Source organism: Ornithorhynchus anatinus, chromosome X5, assembly GCF_004115215.2.
Source record: "Ornithorhynchus anatinus isolate Pmale09 chromosome X5, mOrnAna1.pri.v4, whole genome shotgun sequence".
NCBI classification, from domain to species: domain Eukaryota; kingdom Metazoa; phylum Chordata; class Mammalia; order Monotremata; family Ornithorhynchidae; genus Ornithorhynchus; species Ornithorhynchus anatinus.
Window position 1 is genome coordinate 4,783,036 of NC_041753.1, and position 13,840 is coordinate 4,796,875.

Consider the following 13,840-nt stretch of genomic DNA (forward strand, 5'->3'; position numbering starts at 1 on the left):
ATCATTAATAAAAAGCATAATACTATATAAAATAGCAACAATATCATAACATATTATATAATGCTGATATTATTAATAACATCAATATGATAATGCACTATATATTTATATTACATGTAAAAATATGTATTTGCATAAATAACATATACAGATATACCGTGGCTAAGTGGAAAGAGCACGGGCTTTGGAGTCAGGGCTCATGAGTTCGAATCCCAGCTCTGCCACTTGTCAGCTGTGTGACTGTGGGCAAGTCACTTCACTTCTCTGGGCCTCAGTTCCCTCATCTGTAAAATGGGGATTAAGACTGTGAGCCCCACGTGGGACGACCTGATTCCCCTGTGTCTACCCCAGCGCTTAGAACGGTGCTCTGCACCTAGTAAGCGCTTAACAAATACCAACATTATTATTATTATTACACACTGAGCAATCAGTGCCTAGAATAGGGCCTGGCACGTAGCCAGCGCTTGACAAATAGCATTAAAGAAAAGGTGCCCTTCATGCAGTCACTGCTCGATAAAGAGGACTGATGGATGGATTGATGGATGGATGGATTGATTGATTGATTGACGGATGAGGGACCCCAGGCCTCAGGCGGTCACTTCCGCCCTCATCCAAGATGGCGCCCGGCGCGCCCTCGGCCCGTTCGAAGCGCGCCGGGGCTGCGCGCATGCGCGGGGCACCCTCGGCGCGCGCCCCCTCCCCCCCGCCCCCGGCGCCGCGTGCGGCTTACGTCACCCGACCCGATCGCCCCCTGCCGGCCGCCCCCAGGGGCCGCGGGCCGCGATGGCGCCGCGCTCCCCCGGAAGCGGAAGCGGAAGCGGGCGGAGGGGTCAGAGGTCGCGGCGCGGAATCCGCGGCCTGGAGGAGGAGGCGGCGGCGGCGGCGGCGGGAACACGTTGATCATGGCGGCCGGGCCCATCTCCGAGCGGAACCAGGGTAACGCGGGGCATCGGGGGGACCCAGACAATCTGCAGCAGCAGGAGGGAGGGAGGTTAGACTCACCCAGGAAGGCCCAACCGCCTCTCATTTCGGAATGGCAATAAGAATAACGCTGGCATTTGCTAAGCGCCTACTCGGTGCAGTTTTGTTCTGTTTTAAATGATGATGGCGTTTGTTGTAAGCGCCTACTAGGGGCAATTTTGTTTGTAATAATGATGGCATTTGCTAAGCGCCTACTAGGTGCAATTTTGTTTTTAATGATGATGGCATTTGCTAAGCGCCTATTAGGTGCAATTTTGTTTTTAATAATGATGGCATTTGCCAAGCGCCTATTAGGTGCAATTTTGTTTTTAATAATGATGGCATTTGCTAAGCGCCTACTAGGTGCAGTTTCCTTTTGCTTTTAATACTGATGGTATTTGCTAAGCGTCTGTTAGGTGCAGTTTTCTTTTGCTTTTAATAATGATGGCATTTGCTAAGCGTCTGCTAGGTGCAATTTTGTTTTTAATAGTGATGGCTTTTGTTAAGCGCCCACTAGGTGCAATTTGGTTTTTAATAGTGATGGCATTTATTAAGCGTCTGCCAGGTGCAGTTTTGTTCTGCTTTAAATGATGGTGGCATTTGTTAAGCGCCTACTAGATGCAGTTTTCTCTTGCTTTTAATAGTGATGACATTTGCTAAGCACCTACTAGGTGCAGTTTTGTTCTGTTTTTAATCATGATGGTATTTGCTAAGCGCCTACTAGGTGTAATTTTTTGTTCTGTTGCCCGTCTCCCCCCTTTCTAGACTGTGAGCCCGTCATTGGGCCCCTGGTCTCTATCTGTTGCCCAGATGTAATAATGATAATTAATAATTATGGTATTTGTTAAGCGCCTACTATGTGCAGAGCAGTGTCCTAAGCGCTGGGGTAGATACAGGGTCATCAGATTGTCCCACGTGGGGCTCACTTTTCTTAATCCCCATTTTTACAGATGAGGTCACTGAGGCACAGAGAAGCGAAGTGACTTGCCCAAGGTCACCCAGCTGACAGGTGGCGGAGCCGGAATCAGAACCCACGACCCGACTCCCAAGCCCGGGTTCTTGCCACTAAGCCACGCTGCTTCTCAAAGCAGCTCAAATTGTACACTCTAAGCGCTTAGTACAGTGCCCTGCACGTAGTAAGCGCTCAACAGATGCCATTGAACGAATGAGTATGCACAGCACTGTTCTAAGCGCTGGGGTAGATACCAGCTCATCAGGTCGCCCCTCGCGGGGCTCACGGTCTTCATCCCCACTTTCCAGATGAGGGAACTGAGGCCCAGAGAAGGGAAGGGACTCGCCCAAAGTCACCCAGCTGACAAGGAGTGGAGCCGGGATTAGAACCCACCGCCTCTGACTCCCAAGCCCGGGCTCTTGCCGCTGAGCCACGCCGGGAGGGTGGTCTCCCAAGCGCCCAGTGCAGTGCTCCGCACCCAGCGAGCGCTCAGTAAATGGCATCGATTGGTTCGCTGTTAGACCGGAAGAGCTCTGAGGGCCGGAAAGTGTCTCGCTCGCTTAATGGTTTGATTGATAGGGAAGAAAGGATCGGTCCCTGGGTGCAGAGCACTGTGCTGAACACTTAGGAGAGTACAATATAACGGAGTTGGTAGATGGGCGAGAAGCAGCGTGGCCTAGCGTAGAGACTAGACCGGCTTGCGGTGAGACCTTGGCCAAGTCACTTCCCTGGGCCTCGGTTTCCTTGGACCGTGAGCCCAACGTGGGACAGGGACTAACTTGTAGCCACCCCAGCGTTTAGAGCAGTGTCTGACGCATAGGAAGGGCTTTCACAGATGCCCTCAGGACCAAAAAAAACCACTTGGGAGAGTAAAGTCCAGCAGGGTCGGTAGGTGTGTCGTCTGCCCACCGAGAGCTTACAGTCCAGAGGGGGAGACGGGCGTTAATAGAAAAAATAAATTACGGACGTAAACATGATTCTGTCGTACTCTCCCAAGCGCTTCGTATAGTGTTCTGTACATAGTAAGCGCTCAATAAATACTAACGATCGATTGACAGGTACTGTGGTGATCTGCTGCGTACCTTGCGAGCCCCGGCTCGGGAGTCAGAGGTCCTGGGTTCCGATCCCGGCTCTGCCGCTTGTCAGCTGTGCGACCTCGGGGTAGTCGCTTCACTTCTCCGGGCCTCTGTTACCTCATCTGGAAAATGGGGGTGAAGACTGGGAGCCCCACGGGGGACAAGCTGCCGACCTTGAATCTCCCCCAGCGCTTAGTGCTGGGCACGTAGTAAGCGCTTAGCAAATACCAACGTTATTATTATTATCTACCCCAGCGCTTAGAATAGTGCTTGGCACGTAGTATTCATTCATTCAATAGTATTTATTGAGCGCTTGCTCTGTGCAGAGCACTGGACTAAGCGCTTGGAATGGACAAATCGGTAACAGATACAGTCCCTGCCCTCTGACGGGTCTAAAAGTATTCATTCATTCAATAGTATTTATTGAGCGCTTACTATGTGCAGAGCACTGGACTAAGCGCTTGGAATGGACAAATGGGCAACAGATACAGTCCCTGCCCTTTGACGGGTCTAATCGGGGGAGACGGTAAGCGCTTAACAAATACCCACATCATTATTACCTACCCCAGCGCTCAGAACAGTTTTTGGCGCATAGCGAGCGCGTAATACTATTAACAGAAGCAAAAAAAAAAACCGAACAAGGTACGGTAGTGGTGTTGGGGGAGGGATCCGGTGACCCCGGGCGGCAGGATTTGGGGCGGGGGCGCGAGTGGGTCGTCCTGAGCTCTCCCCCTCCGGCCCCCCCCCCCCCCCCCCCCCGCCCAGATGCCACGGTGTACGTGGGCGGGCTGGACGAGAAGGTCAGCGAGCCGCTGCTGTGGGAGCTCTTCCTCCAGGCCGGGCCCGTCGTCAACACCCACATGCCCAAGGACCGGGTCACTGGCCAGCACCAAGGTGAGGGGCGAGGGGGCGGGGGGCTTCACCCACTAGCGGGGGGCACCCTCCGCCCTCCCCCCCCCCCCCAGTCCGGTCTGCCCCTCCTCCCCTCCCCACGTCCCCCTCTCCCCGACCCCCCGTCGCCCTCCCCCTCACCCCGTCCCCCCGGGCCGCAGGCTACGGGTTCGTGGAGTTCCTGAGCGAGGAGGACGCCGACTACGCCATCAAGATCATGAACATGATCAAGCTGTACGGGAAGCCCATCCGGGTCAACAAGGCGTCGGCCCACAACAAGAACCTGGACGTGGGGGCCAACATCTTCATCGGGAACCTGGACCCCGAGATCGACGAGAAGCTGCTCTACGACACCTTCAGCGCCTTCGGGGTCATCCTGCAGACGCCCAAGATCATGCGCGACCCGGACACGGGCAACTCGAAGGGCTACGCCTTCATCAACTTCGCCAGCTTCGACGCCTCGGACGCGGCCATCGAGGCCATGAACGGCCAGTACCTGTGTAACCGGCCCATCACCGTCTCGTACGCCTTCAAGAAGGATTCCAAGGGCGAGAGGCACGGCTCCGCCGCCGAACGCCTCCTGGCCGCCCAGAACCCCCTGTCCCAGGCCGACCGGCCCCACCAGCTCTTCGCCGACGCCCCGCCCCCGCCCTCGGCCCCCAACCCCGTCGTCTCCTCGCTCGGCTCCGGCCTTCCCCCTCCGGGTGAGCCCCCGCCTCCGCTCGGGGGGTGGTCTCCGCGCCTCTTTCCCCTTCCGGGTGGCCCGCGTCTCTCTCTCACGCGCTCTCTCGGTCTCCGCATCTCTCTCCCGGCTCGCCTGGCTCTGTCCTCCTCTTTCTCTCGCTCTGTCTCCGCGGCTCTTTACGCTTCTGGGTTTGCCTCTCTGCGTCTTCCGCGGGGTCACTCCGTCTCCGCGAGACTCCCCTTCCGGCTCCGTCTCTCCGCGTCTTCCTCGGAGCGCCTCTGTCCCCGCACCTGTCTTCTCCCGGGTCTGTCTCTCTGCATCTGTATGTCTTCTTCTGGGCCTGTCTTTCTGCGTCTTTCTCAGGGCGTCTCCGTCTCCGCATCTCTCTCCTCCCGGGTCCGTCTCCGCGTCTTTTTCCTTCCGAGTCTGCCCCTCTGCGTCTTCTCGGTGTCTCTGTCTCCGCATCTCTCTCCTCCCGGTTCCGTCTCTCTGCGTCTGTTGGTCTTTCTCTTTCTGGGCCCGTCTCTCCGTCCCTGCGTGTCTTTCTCGGGGGACTCTCCGTCCCCGCGTCTTTTTCCTTCTGAGTCTGCGTGTCGTTCTCTTTCTTGGAGTCTCCGTGACTTCCCTTCTGGATCCGACTCTGTGTCTCTCTCTTTCTCGGGGTCTCTCCGTCCCTGTCCTTTCTCTTTCTGGATCTGTCTCTGCGTGTCTCCGTCTTCCCGTCTGCCTTCCTCTCTATCCCGGTCTCTCGCTGCCGCTCCGTCTCTGGGTCTTTCTCTTTCGGGTTCTGTCTCTCTCCTCTCCTTGCCTCCTTCTCCCCGTCTTCGTCTCTCCGCCCACCTCCTCTCTGCCCGTGGCAGTCGGTGGTACTTATCGAGCGCTTCCTGGGTGTGGAGCGCCGAACTGAGCGCCGGGGAGGGCGCAGAACAACAGAGTTAGTGCCGGGAGGGAGGGGAGGGTCTCGGTGGGGACGGGGAGAGGCCGCTTCCGTCGCGGGTTCTGGAGTCCCGAGGGCTCGGGTCGCGGGGCCGGGGGGCGTCTCGGGTCCCCTAACGCGCGGCCTCTCGCTTCCGTTTCCCCACAGGCATGCCCCCCCCGGGCTCCTTCCCGCCCCCGGTGCCGCCCCCGGGGGCCCTCCCCCCGGGGATCCCCCCCGCCATGCCCCCTCCGCCCATGCCCCCCGGGGCGGGCGCCCACGGGCCCCCCTCGGCCGGCACCCCGGGCGCCGGGCACCCCGGCCACGGGCACGCCCACCCGCACCCCTTCCCGCCGGGCGGCCTCCCGCACCCAGGTGAGTCTGGGGGACCCGCCGCTGGAAATGGGGGCGGGGGGGAGGGTCGAGAGGTCTCCGTCGGGGATCGGGAGGGGGTGCGCGGGGGGAGGGGCGGCCCCACGCCGCCTCACCCCGCCGCCTCGTCTCTGTGCGTCTCTGCCCGTCCGGTGTCTCTTGCGATCCAGGGATCTCTCAGATGCAGCTGGCCCACCACGGGCCCCACGGGCTGGGCCACCCCCACGCCGGACCCCCGGGCTCGGGGGGGCAGCCCCCGCCCCGCCCGCCCCCCGGCATGCCCCACCCCGGGCCCCCTCCGATGGGCATGCCTCCCCGCGGCCCCCCGTTCGGGTCACCCATGGGTAAGTGTCGCCGCCCTTCCGCGCCCGGGCCGGTCCTCCCCGCCACCCCGACCCCCGACCCCCAAACCCCTGCGTGCCCTCCCGGCTCCCCCCGGGTCCCCCGGCTCCCCGCGCCCCCCGGCTAACTCTCCTGTCCTCGGCGTCTCCCCACAGGCCACCCGGGCCCGATGCCCCCTCACGGCATGCGTGGCCCGCCTCCGCTCATGCCCCCGCATGGATACAGCGGGCCCCCCCGGCCCCCGCCCTACGGCTACCAGCGGGGACCCCTGCCCCCGCCCCGGCCCTCCCCGCGGCCCCCCGTGCCTCCCCGCGGGCCGCTCCGGGGACCCCTGCCCCAGTAGGACCCCGGGTGTCCGGCCCGGCTCTGCCCCTGCCGTCCCCGCCCGCCCTCCCTCGCCGCCCCCTCTCCTCCAGACTTTTTTCTACTTTGGATTCTCCCTCCCCGCCCCCCAAGCCCCTTCACTTAATAAAGGTGATTTGGGTGACCCCCGCGTCCCCTCCCCCCCCCCCCCGTGTCACCCCCTCGTCCCCCCGGTACGGTCTCGCTCGGCCGGGGAGCCCGGCTCGGCCGCCGTGCGGACGCGGGCGCCGGAGGAGTCTGGGAGGGGGTGGATTGAAGCGCAGCTCGCGGGAGGCGGGTTAGACTGCGGGGAGCTCCTCTGGCCGCCTCGGGCAGACTGGGGAGAGGGGCCGCACTGGCCCGAGGCGGGGGCCTGGACGGGGTGACCCCCCCCCCTAGCAGGGAGGGGTCACGGGATCCATCCCAGCCTTCTCGCTTCAGAGCTCGCTCCGGGGCGCCGCCTGGGACGTGGGGCAACGGGGGCCGGGTCTGTCTAGCTGCAGTCATATTTATGAAGCGCTTAACTGTGTGCAGAGCACTGTACTGGACGCTTGGGCAAGTCCAATCCCTGTCCACAACCAGCTCCCAGCCTGGTGCGGGGGGGTGACGACAGCCATCAACAGATGGGTCTCTGCGCCCTCGGGCCTGGAACTGTACTTTCCAAGCGCTTAGTACAGCGCCCCGCACACGGGCGGCGCTCGATAAATACCACAGGATGAAGGACCGAGGTGGGGGGGGGGGGGGCGGTCCCGGGGCTCGCAGCTTTCCAGGCAGTGGTGTTTACCGAGCGCTCGCTCTGTGCCGAGCACCGGACTCGGCACTTGGGAAGAAGAAACGGACACATTCCCGGCCCGCGACGGGCCGACGGACGTCGGGGAGAGGGGGCCGGGGGTGGGCTTGGCCGGGGGACGGGTGGGCAGTGCCCGCGAACCGTTAGCTCTTCCCCCCCTCCCGCCTTGCCAGTCTTCCAGCCCCAGAGGGGGGCTGCAGTCAGGGGTGGGTGGGCGTCGGAGGAGGGAGGCCTCGACCTGCGGTTCGGAGTTCTTAATGGTGCCTTTCGAGCGCTCGCTAGGTGCCGGCCGCTCTACTGAGCGCTGGGGCGGAGTCAGGTTGGATGATGATGGTCAGGGGATTTGTTAGACGCGTACTATGCGCCAGGGACTCTACTGAACTCGGGTAGAATCAGGTTGGAGAGTAATAGGGGATTGGTGAAACGCGGACTACGCGCCGGGGACCGTACTGAGCGCTGGGGTAGAACCAGGTTGGAGAATTACGAATTGTGGCATCTGCCGCGTGCCTTGGCACTGTACTACGCTGTGCCGAGTCTCGCGGCCTTAATCCCCTTGGGACAGATGAGGGAGCCGAGGCGCAGAGAGGCGAAATACCGGCCCGAGGTCACTTGGCAAATAATAACGGTGTTAGGTGCTAACTGTGTGCCAAGCACCGTCCCAGACGTTGGGGTAGATACAAGATAATCGGGTCGGACACAGTCCCCGTCCCACGTGGGGCTCCCGGTTTTCGTCCCCATTGCACGGATGAGAGAGACCTGGAGAAGTCAAGTGACTCGACCGAGGTCACCCGGCAGACAAGGGGAGCCGGGAAGAGAACCCGGGCCCTACCCGCTAGGTCACACTGCTTCTCTATCGCAGTTGCTGGGGGCGGGCGTCCGGTCGGGGGACGGGGACGGGTGTTTTCTGGGGGTCGGGGCTCGCGGTCGGGATCCCGCGGAGCGGCTGCCGCCCCGAGGAGGAACGTACAACACCGAGACCATCAGGTGAGGCACAGGGCCGTGACCCCCCCCCCACAGAGGGGCTCACCGCCCGAGGAGGAGGGGTTTCCAGCCCCGTTTTACAGATGAGAAAAACTGAGGCCCAGAGACGATTTCATTCATCCGGTCATCTTCATCGAGCGCTTACTGTGCGCGGCGCGCTGTACCGACTGCTTGGAAAGCACAGTTCAGCGACACAGACAATCCCTGCCCAACAGCGGGCTCGCAGTCTAGAAGGGGCTTTGCCCGGGGTCCCACAGGAGGCGAGCGGTGGAGCGGAATTCGAACCCTGGCCCACCCCGGCTACCCTGATTGGGTGTCGCGGTAACATGGGGCGGAGGGGAGGGACAAGGGCAGAAAGAGCAAAGGGCGGCCCCTCCCCCCCAACAACCCCTGGCTGAATGACCTTGGCCAAGTCACCCTCTCTGGGCCTCGGTTTCCTCGTCTGTAAAATGGGCATGCGATCCCTCGCCCTCCCTACTTCTTAGACCACAAGCCCCCCGCGAGACAGGATCCGTGTCTGAGCCGATGAGCGGGCATCCACCCCCCCCCCCCCCCCCCGCCCCAGCGCTTAGCCCGGCGCTTCACCCGCGGCGTGGGCTCGGCCGTCCCGGCCGCGCCGCCCGTCCGCCGCGTGGCCTCGGGCCAGTCGTTTCGCTTCCCCCGAGCCTTGGTTCCCTCATCTGTAAAGTGGGGACGGAGTCCGTGTCCGACCCCATTTGCCCGTATCCACCCCAGCGCCCAGTACACAGAGGGGGCGGCGCTCTCGCGGCACGAGCCCGGGCCTGGGACGATACGGGTTCTGATCCCGCCTCCGCTTGTCGGCTGTGTGGCCACTTGACCTCTCTGTGCCTCAGCTGCCTCGTCTGTAAAATGGGGGTGAGGTCTGTGAGTCCTACGTGGGACAACCTGATGACCTGGTGTCTACCCCGGCGTTTAGAGCGGTGCCTGGCCCCTAGCAAACGCTTGACCGGTGCCATCGTCATCACAGCGTCCGGCGCGTAGTAAGCGCTTAACAAACACCGGAGTTATTACCGTGATTCTCAATCAGCACGGCCTAGGGGTCGGAGCCCCGGCTCGGGCGTCGGAAGGCCCTGGGTCCTCGTCCCGGCCCCGCCGGGCGACCGGTCCCCTCACGTCTCCGGGCCTCCGTCACCTCGCCCGAACGGATATCGGGACCGCGAGCCCCGTGCGGGACGGGGATCGGGTCCAACCCGATCACCTAGATCCGCCCCGGCGCTCGGAACGGTGCCTGGCGCCGTGGCGAGCGCTCGACGAAGGCCGTTGGAGAAAAATCACCGACGGCCCCAGTTGACCGCCGTCGGTTCGCTCCCGTAGACCGGCCCCTCGACTCCCTCCCCTCGGACACGCCTTATTGACCCCCCACGAGGGTCTCCAGCCCCCCTCCCCAGTGCGGTATTTGGGGGGTGAAAACCGGAGAGATCCAGGGTCGAAGTTCACACCTCTCCTAGCCATGTGCCTTCTCCCCCCCCCCCCGGGTCCTAGAGATGGGGGTCGGGGGAGGAGAAGGGGTGCAGGTGCAAAGCGGGGAGGGGGCGGAGGACCCTGCCCCTCCCCCCACCCAATCTTCCCTCCCAGCAGCTGGTGGGAGGAGGAGGAGGGGTCTCCGTGGGGGCTCGTCCCCTTTCTTAGGTGGGAGCGGCGTCCAGCCCTCCTCAGCCCCCACCGCCCCCCTCCCCTCGTTGCCATCATTCTTTTCTCCAGCGCTTTGCACAGGGTAAGCGCTTAACCGTTCTCCTCCTCCTCCTCGTTTATTATTCCGGGGCCCGCGGCTCTCCCCGGGGTGGGGGGGAGGAGGAGGGGGTCGCTATCCCTGCCCGTCGCTCCCTCTCCATCGCTGTCTTGGGGGGAGGGGGGGGCCTCATCGACGGGTCCCTCGATCCCCCCCCCGGGGGGATGGGCTCGGTGCCGCCCCCAGCCCCCTCCCCAAATTGGGGCCGGCTTCTCCCCCCCTCCCCAGCAATGGTCTCTCCCGGTGTCGGGGGGCGGGGCGGGGGGAGGGGGAAGCCGCAGCGCCCGAACGACCACGACCGTCACAACGACACGACCGTCACAGCCTCCTCCTCCACCAGCCTCCGAGCCAGGTGAGACCCTTCCCCCCATTTCCTTCCCCTTCTACCTCCCCTGCCCCCCTCCCACCCCATCTTCTCCCCCCAAACCTGGGGCCGTTTTGTTTCCGGTACCTGGGGAGAGGATGCTTTTTAATCATTTGGGTTTTTTTGGGGGGGGGGGTCTCCCCTTGAGGATCTGTAAGGGGAGGGGGCGCGGGCTTCCGCTGCGGATGGATTTTTTTCCCTCTCCATCCTCCCGGCTCTCCCGGGGAGGCGCGGGATCCATCCATCCACCCCCTCCTCCCTTTTTCCTTTTTTTTGGGGGGGGGGGTCCCTCCCCGGGATGGTGATCCCCCACCCGCGGCTCCCGGCCTCCCCCCACCCTCTCTGCATCCCAAATGTGGGAGTGGAGCGATCAATGACCTTGGGGGGGAGGGAGGAGGGGGTTGGGAGGGGGAAACGGGGCGGGGGTCTCGGGGACGAGGATGAGAATGAGGCCCTGGTGGGGAGGGGTCTCCTGTGTCCACCCCCTCCCTGGAGGAAGGGGGGCTGAAACGCCGCTTTGAGGGGGCAGTGATGGAGGGGAAAGGAAGGACTGGTTCTCCAGCAAATTCCGTGTGACCTCCCCCCCCCCCATTCCCGGAGGAGGGAGGGAATTGGGGGGAGGGCGCGTGACTCGATGGACATCCCCCCCCCCCCCCCGCTCTGCCTCCGTTGTCCTCCCGGAGACGGGGTGACCCTTCCCTCCAAGGTCTGCTGAGATCAGGGGGTGGGGGCTTCAAATTCATCCATCATTTCATTGACCGTTGGAGGGGAAGGGGGGGGTCCTTCGGTGACTGACCCCAGAGAGGGACCCCCAGAGTCCTATCCTCCCCCTTTCAGGGGCTCCAGGGCCAGGGGAGACAGGACCCCCCCCCCCCCCCAACACGCTTCCCCACGCGTGGGCCGCCGGACCTAAAAATAGCAAGCCGGGGGGAGCTACTCCAGCGCTTGGCACATAGTAAGCGCTTAAATACCCTCATCATCATCTGATCCCCAACCTGGGCTCCCCAGAACCTTATCGGCGGAGGGAGGCCTGTGGGGGAGACTCACCTCTCCCCCCCGTAACCCTCGGGGGCAGGACCCCGGGGGGGCCCAGACCGTTACGGACAACCACACGGTGTGACGGCCCCCCCACTTTCCTCCTGCCTCCTCCTCGGACAGCCTCAAGCGTCCGAAATGCCCCCCCCCGGCCGCCCCAGACCGGACCTGTTTTCCTAGCTCTGGGTCACTTCAGCGGTAATAATGATAATAAGGACGGTTTGCATTAGGCGCTTACTACGTGCCAGGAACCGTACCGAGCGCTCGGGGTGGACCCAAGCAGGTCGGGTTGGACGCGGTGACCTGGCCCCCGTGGAGCTCACCGTCTCAGTCCCCGTTTTCCAGACGAAGGAACCGAGGCCCGGAGAAGGGAAGCGACTTGCCCAAGGTCACCCAGCAGACCGGTGGCGGAGGCGGGATCGGAACCCGTGACCCTTCTGACTCCCGGGCACCGCTGCTTCTCCCGGTCTCCCCCTGCACTGTCACTCCCCCCTCACCCTTCTCCTCCCACTCCCCAGGCCCCCTCCACTTCCGGGGGTCCTTCCCCTTCACCCCGAAGCCCCTCCATCCCAGGACCACCCTCCCCCCGCCCTACAGGGGTCTCCCGGTCCACCCCCCCGACCCCGTCTCCCTGTCGGCTGTCGATCGATCGTATCTATCGGGCGCTTACTCCGTGCGGGGCACGTCTGGGGGGACCGTACGGTCCCCCCGGGTCAACCGTCACCTGCCCCGTTCCGTCAGCGTGACCCCCCCGGCCCCCTCCCCGTCTCATCCTCCATCCCCTCGGCTTGACCCGCCCGGCCCGGCCCCCCCCCCATCCCTCTGAATGGGACCCCCCTCCCCAAATCCCACAGGCCCCGTCGCCTTCCCCTCTCCCCCGGCGGGACCCTCCCGGACCCTGTCGTTTTCCCCGCATCCCCCCACCCCCGGCCGCGTCCCCGGTATGACTCGTCTCCCCCCCGTCTCCCCCCCGCCACTGTGACACCCCCCTCCCCCCCCGCACCACCCCGGAAGGCTGCATCGGCCCCAAATCCTGCCGCACTGCGGCCTCTGCCGGGCCCCCCCGCCTTTTCTCCGTGTCCGGGGAGGCGGGGAGAGGAGAGGCGATGAGGAGGGGATTAAGGGGAGGGGTCAGGGGTCAGGTCTGAGACCCCAGCCTGGGGGAGGACTCGGGGATAGGGCGGCTAGAGGCGGGGGCCCACCCCCTCCCCTTCAGGGGGTGCAGGCCGGACCTGGCGGGGGAGGACGGTGCCTCGAGATGAGCAAGGGGACGGGGCCGGCGGGGAGGGGATCCGTCGCTGGACCGCTTCCCTCCCTTCGGCACCCCCTCGCCCCTCCGCCGGACGGCGAGGAGACCCCGGAAGCGGGGAAGGGGATTCGCGGGGACGGCCGAGCCCCTCGGGGAGGCGACCACCCGGCGCGTCCGAGGGGCCCGATCCCGCTTCCTTCTTCCCGCCCTCGTGCCCGCTCCCGCCTCCTCCTGGGCTCGGCCCGCCAGCCCTGCCCGACCCTCTGGGTCCGGGGGGGGTCCGGTCCTCGGGGGGTCGGGGTCACCAAGGTGGGGAAACGGGGAAACCCGTGTCCTTGGGGGGGGGCGTCGGAGAGAAGGATGGGAGAAGCCCCCCCGCCCGGCAGCATCCAGGGTTCGGGAGGGAGGGGGGCAGACCCGAGACGGAGGCCTGTGGGAGGGGTGGACGGGAGCTGCGTCCCCCCCCCCCCCCAAAAAAAAATGTTTCCTGGGGGAGACCGGAACTGACAGAGCTTGAGGGGAGGAGGGCTTCCGGCCCTTCTCGCATCCCCTCGGACGGGGCCGGACCGGGGCCCCACGCGGGACCGACCCGACCGGGCCGAGGCAGGTCGCCCAAAGCCGGGGGCGCCGAAGCAGGGGCGTGGACGGAATGACCTCGGGAGGGAGGCTGGGGGAGGACCGCGTGCTCTTCCGTCGCCCCTCCTTCCCCTTCTCAGGAGTCAGAAGGTCACGGCTTCTCATCCCCGCTCCGCCACACATCTGCTGTGTGACTGTGGGCGCTTCTCTGGGCCTCGGTCTCCCCCTCCGTCAGAGGGGGACGAAGGCCCGTGAGCCCCACGTGGACGGGGCCCGGATCCAACCCGACTACCTCGGGTCCGCCCCGGTGCTCGGCACGTAGTGAGCGGTTAACGAACACCGTCACCTCGGCCCGCCGGGGCAGGGACCGTCGCTGTCGTCGTCCGGTCTTTCCCGGCGGCTCGGTACGGGGCTCCGCGCGCGGCAGGCGCTCAGTAAATCCGTCGAGCCAGCGGAAGAACGATGACTGTTATCACTCTCTTGCTTCCAGGAGCTCCCCCGGGTGGAGAAGCGGCCTCCCCGCCCGCCTCCTCCCGCCCCCGTCCGGGGCGCCCCCGAC

The 13,840-nt window shown here is 64.1% G+C and overlaps 1 protein-coding gene across 1 annotated transcript; it reads left to right on the forward strand.

Moving 5' to 3' along the window:
• The first annotated feature begins 841 nt into the window (after positions 1-841).
• SF3B4 (splicing factor 3b subunit 4) lies at positions 842-6,570 on the forward strand. The gene is made up of 6 exons (XM_029055609.2): positions 842-936; positions 3,754-3,882; positions 4,041-4,583; positions 5,649-5,855; positions 6,023-6,196; positions 6,350-6,570. The coding sequence occupies exons 1-6, from the start codon at positions 903-905 to the stop codon at positions 6,535-6,537; spliced, it is 1,275 nt and encodes a 424-aa protein (XP_028911442.1). The 5' UTR covers positions 842-902; the 3' UTR covers positions 6,538-6,570.
• Positions 6,571-13,840: the final 7,270 nt, after the last annotated feature.